Source organism: Juglans regia, chromosome 4, assembly GCF_001411555.2.
Source record: "Juglans regia cultivar Chandler chromosome 4, Walnut 2.0, whole genome shotgun sequence".
Classification (NCBI taxonomy): Eukaryota; Viridiplantae; Streptophyta; class Magnoliopsida; order Fagales; family Juglandaceae; genus Juglans; species Juglans regia.
In genome coordinates this window covers 14,962,014-14,977,443 of record NC_049904.1, presented here as the reverse complement: position 1 = coordinate 14,977,443, position 15,430 = coordinate 14,962,014, and the positions used below count along the sequence as shown (strand labels likewise).

General features: G+C 34.9%; 1 protein-coding gene and 1 pseudogene across 1 annotated transcript; both read right to left on the bottom strand.

Moving 5' to 3' along the window:
- Window positions 1-1,040: 1,040 nt before the first annotated feature.
- On the bottom strand, window positions 1,041-3,287 carry LOC109022087. Its single transcript, XM_035689183.1, has 2 exons — window positions 2,220-3,287; window positions 1,041-1,832 (listed from the first exon to the last, which is right to left on the bottom strand). Exons 1-2 carry the CDS (start codon window positions 3,285-3,287, stop codon window positions 1,041-1,043), a joined length of 1,860 nt encoding a protein of 619 aa, XP_035545076.1.
- A 645-nt stretch (window positions 3,288-3,932) lies between these two features.
- LOC109018140 lies at window positions 3,933-13,866 on the bottom strand (annotated as a pseudogene).
- Between the last annotated feature and the right edge of the window lie 1,564 nt (window positions 13,867-15,430).

Here is a 15,430-nt window from a genome sequence, read left to right as displayed (position 1 = left end):
GATCAGTTGAGAAGGGCATGAAGAGATCATCGATCGGCAAGAGACTCAAACTAAATATATAGTAATAAAAGCAAAACATATTGAAGCTGGAATGATATGATATAATAATATAATGGATATATATACTCAACCCCCTCCCAGAAAAAGAGAGACAAAGATATTGCAGAAATATCAGATAGTAATGGTACCTTTCAGGGCTCGGAAAACTTTTTCTGCAACACCTACGGGGTGTGCCCAACGAACCAGCGACAAGAAAATCAACCTACCAGGGTAATAATACAAGACTTCATTAACATCGGGCGAGTAGCTTGCTGGCCACTGCACACGTTGGCTTGATCAGCAGCCAGGAAAAGTTGTTATAATTAATTAGCAGCTTAATTAAAGAACATTAATATTCATGTAAACAAAGAGGGCAGCAGAGAGATCAAGAGATCTATAGTTGGTAGCCAGATCAGAATAAAAAATACATGTTTGGAAATAATCCGAATTCAGTGGGAAACCATGGCGCCCCATGGCTAGGATACAGATTGGGGAAACTAGGCCCTGCAGAAGAAGCTAGAACAAATTAAGCATGAAATCGGGAAGCAATGATATATAGGTGGTATTCTACGTCTTCATCCGGCCAATATATAGTTTTTATCTATATATTATGAAAATTATCACGTGTCATAAATATTTTTACATGAAGTTAATAAAAAGAAGACATCAATTGATCATGGATAATATATAGTGGCTAGCTTCGATCTATCGATCTCCAATGGCCTCTAATTAATAATTTGCTTATGTTGGCTAGCTAATTCTTCATAAATTAACTAGGACATTTAGGAATTAATGCCTCCTAGTGTGCTGTCATTACAAACTTGGCTAAATTGGCAATAGATAACAAACTAAATAATTCTCAAGCAAATTACACATCTATTCAATGGAAGATCCCCTATTCTTGAAGTAAATTGCACACTGCTAACGACCTTGATGTTCCTGCGAGAGACGGAAAAGATGGGTTGTATGGAGACATAGTGTAATTACCAACTTTGAAGTGGCTAGTTCATCTCATCGTCTGAGAGACTATCTTCTTCTATGCTACCCTCCACTTCGGTGCTGTGAGAAGAACTGTCTTCATTTGTATCGTCATTGATAAACCCCCTCTCAAACTGGTTGCAATTTGACCTTTGCATTACCGATGTGTCAACTTCAATCTGCTCTGGCTCAACATTAGGCCTGTGCATGTTTGTTTGCAGTGGAATGTCATTAGCATGGATATTCACGTAAGCATCGCCAGAATTATCCTCTTGGTATGCATCAACGTTGCTAGAATCAGATGCATCATCTTCAATTAGGGGTTTTCGTGGAACGTCATAGACATTTCGACCTTTGACCTTTTGCACTATATACCAATCACCACGGATGCTGCGATTTTTTAGGTAAAACACCTGCGACGCTTGGCACGCCAAAACAAAAGGGTCGTCCTTATAAGCTGTCCGAGACATATTCATACTAATAAAATGTTTTTCCACACGTATCCCTTGTTTGGAATCAGAGATGTCGAACCATTCACATTTGAATAAGTAAACATGATGCCAACCCATGTAGCGAATTTCCAAAATGTCTGTTAGTCTACCAAAGAACTCAAGCTTTTCAGATCCTGGTTGTTCACTAATCACCATGACACCTGAGTTTTGGGTGCGACGATGTTCTTCATGATTTTTTGTGTGAAATCTTATACCATTGGTTATGCAACCCGAATAGGATGCACACCAAGGGTCAAGACCACATGCTAGGGCATATAGATCCTCCGAAACTTCTCTGGGATTATCGGCAAGCAGACTTTGAATCTATCACAAGTTGAAACAAGGAACAGCACAAAGTAAAGCCAAACATATTCAAAACTCATATAGGGGTGAACTTCTAAATGAATTTCCCTACATGTGACTTGAACCAATCTGGGAATTTTTCAGCATGCATACTATCGACATCATCAGGATACTCTTGACTGATCTGAATGTAGTGCTCACTAGACAAAAGAACTCGAGCGGTTAAGTATGTGTAGGAGATGCAACATAAATCAGTATCTTTAGAATTGAAAATTACTAAGTTGGTAAGTAGTTTGGTTACTTAAAGTATAGATCAATCTATGTGCAATTATTAAGAACATACCATCTAGCTTTTATGAAAATGTTATCGTCTAATCGGTGACGTGAAGCAAAACCCATGGGGCGCACCTTCTGTGAAAAAATACATAGTCCCTCTCGTACACCCTCATCTTCTTCATCAACATTAGGTTCGAGGGGATTGAATCTAGTCTCGACATCGTGAAGGTACATGGAACAAAAATTCAAGCATTCTACATGGATATAGGCCTTGGCTATTGAACCTTCCGGGCAGGCCTTATTCTTAACATATCTCTTGAATTTTCCAAGATACCTCTTGAAAGGATACATCCACCTATATTGAACGGGTCCTGGAAGCAGAGCCTCACGTGGCAAATGGTAGGCTAAGTGCACTATTACATCAAAGAAGGTAGGCGGAAAAACCATCTCAAACTTGCAGAGAATGACGACAATATTAGCTTGAAGCCGCTCTAAGACATCCACCTTACATGTTCTAGCACACAATTCTTTGAAAAAAGTGCTTAACTCAGTTAGTGCCAATCGAACATCTTGGCGTAAGTATCCAAAAATTGCAGCAGGAAGTAACCTTTGCATGAAAATATGGCAATCATGACTTTTCATCCCCGAGATTTTACAATCAGGTACACTAACACATCTGTCAATGTTTGAAGCGAATCCATCTGGGAATTTCACACCTCGCAACCAATTACAGAAACCAGTCCGCTCAACTCCATACAATGTATAACATGCATGTGGCATACTAATGCGTGTATCATCCTGAATAAGGTGTAACTCCTTCCTTATATTGAGATTGGAAAGATCACGACGTGCATTAGGATGATCTTTAATTTTTCTGGAGATATTCATCAAAGTTCCTAAGATGTTGTCACAAATTTTCTTCTCAATGTGCATTACATCTAGATTATGTCTAATCTTTATAGTCAACCAATACGGCAATTGAAAGAAGATACTTTTTTTGGTCCAATTAAACTCGTCTATGGTACACTTTCTTTTCTTTATGCCTTTACCAAAATTTGCATTTGGAATATCTTGAAGTTGAATCAGTATATCTTCTCTAGAATACACCGTAGGTGGGTCGCGATGCTCTGCATAGCCATTAAAAATAGTCTTTTTCTTTCTCCAGATGTGGTCCGGTGGCAAGAATCGGCGATGACCCATGTAACAATGTTTTCAGCTATATGTCAACCACATTGAATTTGTTTCTTCCTTGCATGATGGACATGCCATCTTTCCCTTAGTGCTCCACCCGGAGAGGTTTCCATAAGCAGGGAAGTCATTGATTGTCCACAGCAATGCTGCATGCAATCGGAAAGTCTCTCTGGCCTTTGCATCGTATGTATCAACACCATTATCCCATAGATCAATCAATTCATCTATCAGAGGCCGAAGATAAACATCGATTTCATTTCCCGGTGATCTTCGTCCAGGAATCAAGAGTGAAGTGATAAAAAATGGATCTTTCATGCATAACCATGGGGGCAAGTTGTAAGGGACAAGAATCACTGGCCATACGCTGTAAGGCTTAGCGAAATTATTAAATGGGTTGAAACCGTCGCTAGCTAAACCAAGCCTGATATTTCTTGGATCTTCCTCGAACCAAGCATGTTCTTGATCAAATGTTGTCCACACCTCAGAGTCAGCTGGATGACTTAGAATACCTTGCTGAATAACGTGCTGATCCTTGTGCCGCCGCATATCAGTTGTTGTTTTCTGTGACATAAACAATCTCTGCAACCTTGGCTTCAACGGGAAATGTCGTAGAACCTTTTGAGGAATTCGTCTTTGCTTACTTTCGCTGAATTTTCACCTTGGGAGTTTACATTTGGGAGACTCATCTTTATCTACATTTTCCCTCCAATAAAGTATGCAGTCATTCGGACAAACATGTATCTTGGTATAAGTATAGCCCAGGCCTTTTTCCAAGTTACGTGATTCTTGATATGAGTTTGGCAAAAGGGCATTGGGAAAAGCTGACTTTAGCAAATGACAAAGCATGTCGAAAGACTTTACACTCCAACCACCAAGTGTTTTGATATGCAGCAACTTGACAGTGAATGATAGTTTAGAATACTTTGTACAACCTTCATAAAGAGGACACCGGGAATCAGCCAACAACTGGTCGAAAGTTGGCGATGATTCAGGATCAACCAATGGTGGACCCTCAGTATGGAATGACTCAGTTATGGGAACATTAGGAAATGTTCCAGCTCGAAAATCTTGTAACATAACATCGATGTCATCGATGTAATCATCCTCTTCTTGGGAATCATGTAGATCATCATCATCATCACTTATGATTAAATCTTCCTCCTCGCCATGGAAAATCCACGTCGTGTAATTCTTCTCAATACCTTTAATGAACAAGTGTCTCTCTACCTAGCCTATAGGTAGGAAGTAATTATTTGAACACAGGACACATGGGCAACGAATTTCGTCACTAGTAGCATGAGATCGGGCCAAGTTAATGAACTCCTTAACTCCTTTAGCATATTCCCTAGATCCAAATCTATCAGTGATTTGCATCCAACTCTTATCCATTTACAAACAAGTAGAGGAGGGGAAGTTGTTTAGTAAGGGATAAATTCAGCTCAATGCCACATAGAATTATGTAAAGTAAGGGAAAAGTTGTTTAGTGGGTTGTGGCTACCATGTCTGGGTGCAAACAGGCATATGTATTTAAACTTATAAGCATATATATTATTAGAGGTGTGCAATAATAAGCAAAAGCAAAGGTACTTGTAGGTACGAAGATAAGTGGTAAGAAAGGGTGTCAAGAGTGTATATTATTTTGTTAATTAGAACCTGATTAAGGTAATCCAACTCCAACTCTACTCTTGATGTTAGATCATTCCTCGTCCCTCTGTGTCAAATAGTCATATCTTTTCCTATTGCATACCTCTGTTATAGTACTTTGTGGATTTATACCAAATCTACCGTACAGCGAGTTCATTAGTATCTTGTACCCATATGCCATTGCTTCATTACCAATTATCTTAGCTTCTTGTCTTCTCCCGAAGAGGGATGACACAAAGTTATTCATCCTCCTATTAAGGTAATTCACTTCAATCCTGATTACTTATGATTAAGGTAATTTGCATGGGCAAGTTATACCTATCCTAGATATATTCCTACAATTATATCTAGCTAGCATTGCTCTAAGAAACTAAATAGCAAAAATCCATATTAAAAACAGAGTTCGAAAACAAAGAGATAGATAAAAATACGCCACTTGAACACCATTATGGTAGATGTCAGCTCGATGCTCATCAGCCAACCCAAATAATCAGGAGGAAGACATTGACCATGAGCACGACTAAAATAACATGCTCTACAACGGCCAATTAGTATAGTTTTCCAGACCATGTTATATAGAAAGCCAATGACGGAAAGATAATTATAGTTTTTTTTTTCATTTATTGCAAGTATCATCACGATAGACACCACCTTACTACAATTTCAGTACTTGTTCCAAATTATGACCCAATTGTTTTCATTAGGAAACAACATATTAAGAAATAAATCTAAAAGTGGCTAAAAAAATAGTCAAATGTTGTACATAAACAGCTAAAACTCCAATATCACACTCACATAAAAAAAATTATTTTTCTTTCTTTGGGAACCAATACGCAGGTTTCTACTTTTCCAAAGTACTTTAATGACAGTTCATTTCAACTCCAAGAATAAAGTTCTCATAAAACCAACCTAGTGGTTGCCTAAGTTTCACTCAATGGGGAAAGAATTTCTTACCCAGCCTTACTAACGTATTTTTATCTTCTGTATGGATTAGAATCTCGTGATCGAATCTCACATTTTAAACTCAAAAACTTAAGCAATCATATGATACACCAACAATATTATTCAAACAAATAACCATATTTAGAAGGGGATTTATTGGTTACACTGCAATCTGTCTGTCTACAATGAAACCTTACACTACACATCTCCACCTAATCAAATGTGATTTATCATTTTTATCTTTTTATTTAAACATATATATTTAAATATTAAGATAGAATGACAAAAATGATAAATTATATATTAATTAGATAAAAGTATAAAATTTCTATTGGTTTTGACAACTAGCTACGCAAGCATCGTTGGGCCCATAACAAAGATATCGTCACACTTCCGACGTGAAAACTGGACTCCAATGAATCAGAAAATAGTAAGCAACTGCCAGCTTGGACTCTACTCTAGAAATTGGAGGCCCAATATGTTTTTCGAAAACTAATTATGGAAGCAAACTTAAGCGCCATATATGAGTAAAGATACAACTTATATTAACGATCATGTTAAGTACATCATTCATAAAATTTTATTTGGCACTTTTAAACTATCGCCTACTTTTTCAGATCATAACATCCTAAACTATCATACCCAACAATATTATTAATTTGGCACATCAAGCTACAATATTGTATACTCAATCAAGGCATAAATTGCATTTTGAGCCTTGAGGGAGTGTTTGAGAGAGTATTTGATCTTTAAGATTTTGGTATTTCGTCTAACTTTCATGAGCAAGGAATATCCATGCACCGAAATTTTGTATCGAATTACTTTTTTTTTTTTTCAACTTAATGGTTAAGAAAGTAATTTTTAACGAATTTGTACGTTTTTTAACAAAAACAAATGTTTAAAAAAATTACACAATTGGTTGAAATCATCGGTGGATTTCCTCGGTAGCTCTAGCTAGCAGCTGCCAAAAACAACCACATTAATTAAATAACTTGGCCACAACTCCACCAAAAAACAAACATTAATCGATCGCCACTCTAGCATCGGCTCCACAAGGCCCAATCAAACAGCTGCCACAGTAAATGCATTCACCCTAATATATACCAACCAAGCAGCATAGAGAGAGAAAGAATTCAAAAGCTCACTCAAGCCAAATAGGTTTGTGACAAACTTAAATCAATAAGATATGAATTAGTTAATTCCCTTTCCTTATTAAAGTGCCAAATGTTGTTATATGTAGCTAGTCATTTGCAGATCATCATACGCATGTGAATTATTTAATATGAACTACTTTTGCACGCATGGCATATATTTATAATTGTCGGTTTCTACATGTTTATGCCAATATCTCGATTCTATGTTTTTTGCTAGATAGGCTAATGCGCATGGCTTGATCATCCATTTTGTTGGGTTAAATCACAACAATTCAAAATGATATTCATTTATGAGAAAATCTATTTATAAGTCTTATTTTTTACACACCCAACACATCACTGATATAGAAACTGTCCATATCAGGTATGCTAAAAAAGATTGGTGTTTTGTTTTGTTTTTTTTAAGTTATAATGGGTCCAACTATAAGTGATATGTTAGCAGACCAACTTATGTATAACAATACTCTTCATTTATTTACTATAATGAAAAAAAAAATCCGGAATGTACTTTCATCCGTAAAATATGTAAACGTAATCGATCTACATTTGTGAGAAGTTGAGGAATAAAATGCATAGGCAAAACCTAAATCAAGGTGTCTGTTGTCTCCTCTAACTAATAGAATGGAATTAGAACATCCTACGAAAACTAAACTACTCTTAGCATTAAAAAACACGTTTTTGTGTTACAAATTAATATCAATGGTCAAACAGGAAGAATTTCATGATAATGACATCTTAAAATTTCTTGGAGATTAATATGAAATGGAAGACTTAAAATTGTGATAAAAAAAGGGGGGGTTTATGGATGCAGATGAGGTCTTGTTTCTCCATATTTTTATTTATTTATTTATTATCTTAATAAAAAATAAATAGGATAAAAGGAAAGACAAAGCTCATGATGTTTTTTTTTTATTTTTTTAGGTAGTTGAGTTGCATATGAAGTTGCTTCGTTGCCATGACCTTTAGTACTGTGTAGATCCTCCCCCTTAAAGGTTTGCTACTTTTGTTTAATTGCTTACGACTCTTTTTGCGTCTTTAGCTGATGGTGTGGTGTAAAGTAGTGGATGCATATTGTTTTGCCCACTTTATACCATGTTGATTGCCCCCCCCCAGCTTTTATTTTTAAATTTGCTTATTTAAATATATTTTATATGACTATATTTTATTTATATAAACTTACAAATATTATATTTTTATTTAAAAACTTTTGCACTTGATATCAATGATAGCTAAGCCAAAGGGTGCAATGGGACACACGGTAAGTTTTTTTTTTTTTTTTTTTCTCTTTTTCAACTTTCTAAACATATGACTACTCTGTTTTCTATAGATCGTGTAAGTCTTTCATCTATTAGGCACTAATTTCTTAGATTATTATTTATTTTGTTGTACTTTTTCCTTATTGGTTCTCCTTTTCTTTTAGAAATTTGGTTTTGAGACTTTATCTTTTTTATTTTTCAAGCGAGGTTTAAGCAATAAAAATGGAGTCCGGTTGGGCAATCGGTCAAGGTACGTGTCTTTATTAATTCTGAAATGGAAATCTGGTAATGAGCGAGATTCAGGACCACTTCTTCTATTGCAACTAAATGGAATGCAGACGGCATCATAGCAAAGAATATATATTTATATATATAGCATTGTACGCTCTACTCTAGCATGAGTAGAACATCATGGAATCTTGAAGATTTATGCATTCAAAATCATGGATGACAGAAAAGACACAATTATGGACGACATTAGGTTCCATGGGTAAAGCAAGACAGTATCTTACACAATTAGGAGTGGTGGGATGTATTTTTGTGGGCGAGGTGGCGCTGCAGCGAGGATTCGACAAAGCGAGGCAACGTGGCTGGACAGGTTGCGGCGGCCTCCACTAGTCACGGTGACTGGCTTAGTACGAAGAGATAGTTATTGAGAGGGAGAGTCGGTACCGAATACACAGATAGAGACCGAGACAGATAGAAGAGGATTTAGAGGCTTACCGGGGTTTCTTGAGTAGCAGAGGAGCTGCATAGTGTGTAGAGCGGCGGCCTAACCACGGAGAGAGAGAATCAATGAGACGAGGATGGGGGAGAGAGAGAAAGTGGAGCGTTTAAGTTTTTGGGGGTGGGACGCGGGGGGATTTTGGGAGGAAGGAGAAGGTGAAGGAAATAAGGGTTTGGGGGGGATTTTGGTTTTGGGAGGAAGACGCGCGGTGCTGCGTTTTGTTTATTTATTTATTTATTTTAAATATAACGGAATCCCAATTTTATTAACTGTCCTCATCTATGGCGGAGGAAATGCGTTTAGCACCTATATTTCCTATAATGATTATAATAAGAAAGATGATAAATAAAATTTCTCATAAATAAATCTTTGTTGCTCTCCAGCTAGCAGATAATAGATGTTCTTCTCTGATTGCATTTAATATTTCTTTGCAAGCCTTTGGGTGATCATGGATGGATGTTTTAATTGGTGTAGATCGATTTATACTATACTTAATTATATTTTATAACTTGAACTTTTGAATATTTTGATAACGTTATATATTTGAATCTGTAACTGCAAAGCCCTATACAATCCTCATACATAGGACATCTTTGTATCAATGAAAGTTAAGTTTTGCATCTTCTATAGGGTTATTGAATGAATTTTATTATTTTAGAGAGTCAAGCGACCACCTCTCGCATATATTTTGAGATAACTTGGCCAGATCCCTTGTATGAAGATTGAAGAGAAATAAAATAGAGGGAAGTAGAACAAAGAGAGACGGTCGTGTGGGAAACACTCTAAGCCATCTCAAATCGACGTGGACGGATAGACGTCCATCTCAGATTGGATGGACACTCTAAGCCATCGGAACCAATTTTATCTTTTCCGCTAGATCTCTCACCTTTCCTTCAAGAATACATGTTCATTGAGTTATTGGCCTCTACTGGAAAGTCAACAAAAATCCATAGCATTTTGTCTTGAAACTTGTCATCTACGACTCAAGTTTTGCTACGGAAGCCTTCCGAAAGAATTTGCCATAAAATTTAAGTATAATCTGTAACACCCCGTATCCAGAGGGTTAGGAAATTAGTTCATATCATTTAAAATCACATCCAAACTATACATGAAGTATAAACTCCAAAGACTCTATCACATAAAACTCAGTTGTTCAAATCAACGTATACATTTTTCTACAAGAACATCAATGACTACAACATAATTAATTAAGAACACGGCAAAGTACTCTCAATATCCCAAAATAATTGTACAACATTAAAAAAAAAAATCATGGAATCATCAAATTAAAGATGTAATTTTTTAAGATTAGGACGTTACTTAATTTGTAAATTTTATTGATAAGATGTAGCTTACTTATGATGGAGGAATATATATTGTATTTACAATTATAAGCTATGACTTTAATTGATATCAAATTCAGGTTCTTAGAACCACCTTATAAGTTAGTCATTATAAGTTTAAATAGGAAACTATATATATATATATAAAGTGTAGTTCATAATTTAAAACTTAAGATGGGTAAGCAAACTGATTATCTAGTCGGCCTTAAATATAATGTTCTTAATTGAAATACTATATATGTAAATCACGAAGCTCCTTCATAATTAAATATTAAGCTCTTTTGCATTGCCCTTAGATATATATATATCTAATTAGAAAAAAAAAAACCGAAATGGAGCTATTGCCACGAGATAGTGTAGCTGAAAAAAAAATATTTCCCATTAAATATTATTGTCAATACTTAGTAATTTCACCGAGATATAATCGCCGGAAATGAATCACTTCATCTATAATATTTTAGCTTTAACTTGCCGGAATGAATTGAAATATTTTTTCTGTATACAATTCAACCTGCTTTCAACATCAGTTTAATCCATTAAACCAATTATATTTCCTAATAAGCATACAATATCATGAATTAATCATCATTGATATATATATATATAGATGGTTTAAACATCCCCAACATCATACATTAATGAAAATTGCTCAAATTGAAATTGATGATAGTTTAGTCTAAAGTACTACTTAACACCCCACAATATATCAATATTGTTTTATAGGTGTCCTCCTCTCTTCAATATAGGGTAACTAGAGTTTCCTAAGCAAGCCTTGATCATCCCTTGGAAGCTGCTGGCCTTCATCATGATCTCAAAATTGCCTTAATCTCAAAACTTCATTCTTCAACTCTTCTTCTCAAAACTTGATGCATTCTTCATTGATGTTAACTGCTGCAAACATATACATTCTTTTTTAGTTCTCAAAGTCAACCACAATGTACATTCATCATTTTCTTTATTTCCATGTACATTCATCATTTCCACAATGTACATTCACTTTATTAATGCTATAATGGCTGCATTAAATAAAGGCAGCTGGCAAGCTGATTACATTAAGTGAAACAACATTAAATATATGATTGCATTAAATATATATGATTCCTAAGCAAATAAAATTAACACGAGCATGTTTTTTTTTAATGTAAAATGCATAAAGGAAAACAATAAGTGAAACAAATTTTGAACTAATGTTGTGAGATCTCGAGTTTTCAGTTAACTTGTCTACTAGGTTTTTTTTCATGTCTTTTATCTACAATGTGTAAGCATAGGTGCATGTATACATTAATTTTTTAATATAACCACCTATAATATAGTTAATTGGGTAGCTCATCTAATCACCAAAAGAAAGGATAACACCATCCCATCTCAGCCTCTAGATGCAGCATCTAGATAAAAATAACCAGGTTAAAGCAATTAAGTTAAAGAATTCATGTCTAGCAATTGTATCAAAGTCATCACAAATATAGAACATAAGCAAATTAGCAATATGGATTGGTGAAGTTTACATATTCTCAGCTTAGAGAAATTATATTGCATAGTCCTTATGAGAATAATGACCATCAAGGAACCAAGAGATTTTTGATGAAGGAGGCATTATCTGTACCATGGAACACTAGGCAATATCTGTCCACATCATCTATGTTAATACAATCCCTTTGTAAAGCATAAATGACAAATAAATATAATCCATTTATGCATTTTTCTGACCTTAACACCATACCAAGCATCTTGAGGTAGAAGAAGGAACACAATGGGAAGAGTTTGTTAAGGCCTTCCAGATCAAAATCATTGACACCACATAAACTTAACATGACAAAAGTGAAAGCAACAAGTGAAGGCCATCTTGTGAGCAACTCCAAATCAATGGAAACTCTTCAAAACATATGTACTACCCCACAAAAAACGTGTTTCCCAATATCCAATATATATATATATATATATATATATATATATAGTGTACTACCTCCCTAGTTCTTGTTTACAAAGAGGACAAGAAGATGTAATTTGGAGCCATTGATCTATGCACTTGAGATGGAAGACATGGGAACATGGCAACCTCCTTAATTCTTCCCTGTCCAAGTAATTGGTTATGCAAATGCAGCATTCCTGTCATTCCCACCATAAACACAAAGAAAACACGACAATCTCATCAGCACTTCAACTTTCAACACGCCAATATATTCTTTTGACTTAGAATCTACTAAATTTGTTCTGTCCTATGAAATATATTAGCTTATCTGTAAGTGTAAGTTGAAAGAAATGAGACTTACGGGATGATCATTTGCAAGGTCGGATGTTGGGAAGCTGAGAAATTTCCTCCTCGGATGCTCCTCTATCAATTGACCCTGCATTCATGTTGTATCTGACAAGGTTTCTAATCATTGGCATGCAACAACATAGCAGCAAAAATAGCAGGAATGGAAATGAATAGCAAATTGCATTCCAAGCTAGCAGGGAGATGCATAGCACATGTAGTTTTGGGGCTCAATGGAAGGACCCAAATCGAGAGTCAAATATCCAAACATTACCCATCACAAACCATAATGCGAAGAACAATTCTAGTGAAGTTCGGCATTTGTTCATTAGATGTGAGATCCCGTATCCATTGTAGCAATCAATTAGAAGGCTTCGAAAAGCTCTTGAATTGTCAAAAACTCTCTGTAACACTTCCACTAAATTTATGGAAACTTGTTTGTGTGTGAAAAAAATTAGAAGCGGGCAATTCATGAGTTTGTATCTTGTTTTTCATCATTTAAATATTGATGCCAATACGATTAAAACTCTAAGGTGGCCTAGTACAAAATATAGTGACCACCAACCATTATCGAATTGATTTGAAGTTATTTGTTATAACTTGAGGCTTTTATCATATCACTAAAGGTTCATCACTACTAAGCTGTTTGCATAATTCCTCAATAATTCCACCCAAAGAACAAAATCAAAGACTTATCCTCAGTAACTAGTTGCATGATGTTTTATAACTAGCTCACAAATCTTTGTAATGATCCCAACAGACGAGTTGTCACTATTAGTACAACGCATGGAAACCAATGATTTTGTTTAAGAGAAAAATATAAATGAATCATAGAAGTTGAAGGGGTGAACTGTATGTAAAGCTAGCATACCTAGATTCTTCATTGCCCCTCTGTTGTTCCACATCAGAAAGGCCAAAACCATCTCCATGATTGAGATGACACCGGTAGCGGCCGTAGAGTAGTAACAGACTAAGAACACATCCAATATTATAACCAAAATCCATATTCTCATTGGCCAAACAGGCTTCTCCTTGGAAATGGGTATAGTAGATGTTGTGATGCTTATTTGAATCACCAAAACTATAAATTCAATTAGCATCCAAGCGCTTGAATTGAAAGGAATCGAGCTAAGATCAGATCTTGATTCATTTTGGTAGTGGAATACTCTTCTTAAGAAAGAGAACCACCTTGCTCTGGAGATCTTCATCGCCATCCTTACCAAGGCCGAAGAAGGTAGAGCACGAGTAGGCCTATGTCGGGTATTCATTTTGGATGATTTTTGCTGGACTAAAAATCAAATTCCAAACATTTCCAAATAATAAACTATCGTTAACCCTTTGCCCATTATATCATTGCAAACAATCGAAATATATAGAATACCAGCATAAGGAAACTTCAAAATCACAAAGATGATATTGGTGAATCATGAAAAAAAGTGGCTTTTGGCTAATTCGTAGTGTCATGCAATTCATGAGATTTCACAATAAAAAAGTTTAATCAGAAGCTTTTGGCAAAGATTCTAGCTTATTTGATCATGCATTATAATCTTGATTAATGTGAAAAAAGGTTTATTATGTATTTTTTCGTCAAAAATTAAAATGAACCAAAAGGATTAACCCAACTAATGAAATTCATGTACTTTTAATTGTCCATGAAGTTGGCAATTATTAACATATATAAAAGTTGTAGGACTTTTAGCTATCCATTATTAATGATCATGGTTGTAACTACTGATCAACTCATCTTTTTACTGGTTCAATTAGATCTAAGCTGCTCATGATGTATTGGAGAGGAATGGATCATTAACATTTAAATGACTAATTATTAAATATGTATGTATGTATGTAGTAAAGTTGGTCAGTCCAATCATATATATATATATATATATTATATAAGTCATATATAATATATATATATATATATGATTTTGTTTCCAGCACCGCAGATATATATCCATTCTTCCATTGTAATGCTACTTATTAATCTTCTTATTCTTCTTCCTCTTATCTTTTTAATTAACTTCAATGTCATTTTAATTTCCCCCTATTATTCTTCCATGTGCAGTTGAATTAGAAACAGTTTTTTTGGCAAGATGTTTTGTTCTCAACCACATTATAATCTAGCTATTTCAATAGCATTTTCTATGTATATATGCAGAAATTAAACTAGCAATTCATGCAGAACATCCTCAGCTACCTGGTGAAAGACAAGAAATGCATGCGTTTTTTCAATCGATCTTCTCATGCATGCATGTGAACCCACAATTCTAGATCACTGATATAATCAATATATATAATGTTTTAACATCAACATCAAAGACATTAATTTCTGTAGCTAACTCCAGCCATTTAGATATATATGACTGAATAATCAATCATTAACAAATAGAAAGAAAAATAGGTCATTAATTCATGATAAGCCTCAAACCCACCCAAAAAATTTAGTTTTATCTAATTACTAGGTAGGTTATATAACACATATATATATATATATATGTTTTTTCAATTAATTTTCATCCTTTAATGCTTATGCGAATTAAGGTACATACGTACGTAGGTCTGGTTTCAAAATTAAAATAACTAATTAATTAAGAAGACTGGTCTGATATATATCATTTCCATGAAATTATAAATTAGCATAAAGCTGGAGTTCACTATAAAAACGAATACGTATTGGAATATTATTGCAAAAGCTAAAATGGTCAGTTTGAGAAAAATTAATATTGGAGGAAAGAACAAACCTTCATATTAAGAAGAAGAAGAAGAAGAGAGGAAGTAAATGCATGGAGAGGGAATTTGGAGAAACTGAAGGCCCTTGAAGGCAAAGGGCGA

What these genes read in the sequence shown, in the direction of transcription:
- LOC109022087 (XM_035689183.1), bottom strand. Translation starts at nt 3,287, where the DNA reads ATGGGTCATCGCCGATTCTTGCCACCGGACCACATCTGGAGAAAGAAA. An exon ending in TATGTATTTTTTCACAGAAG is followed by an intron (nt 1,833 to 2,219) that starts GTGCGCCCCATG and finishes AACTTGTGATAG; the next exon opens with ATTCAAAGTCTGCTTGCCGA.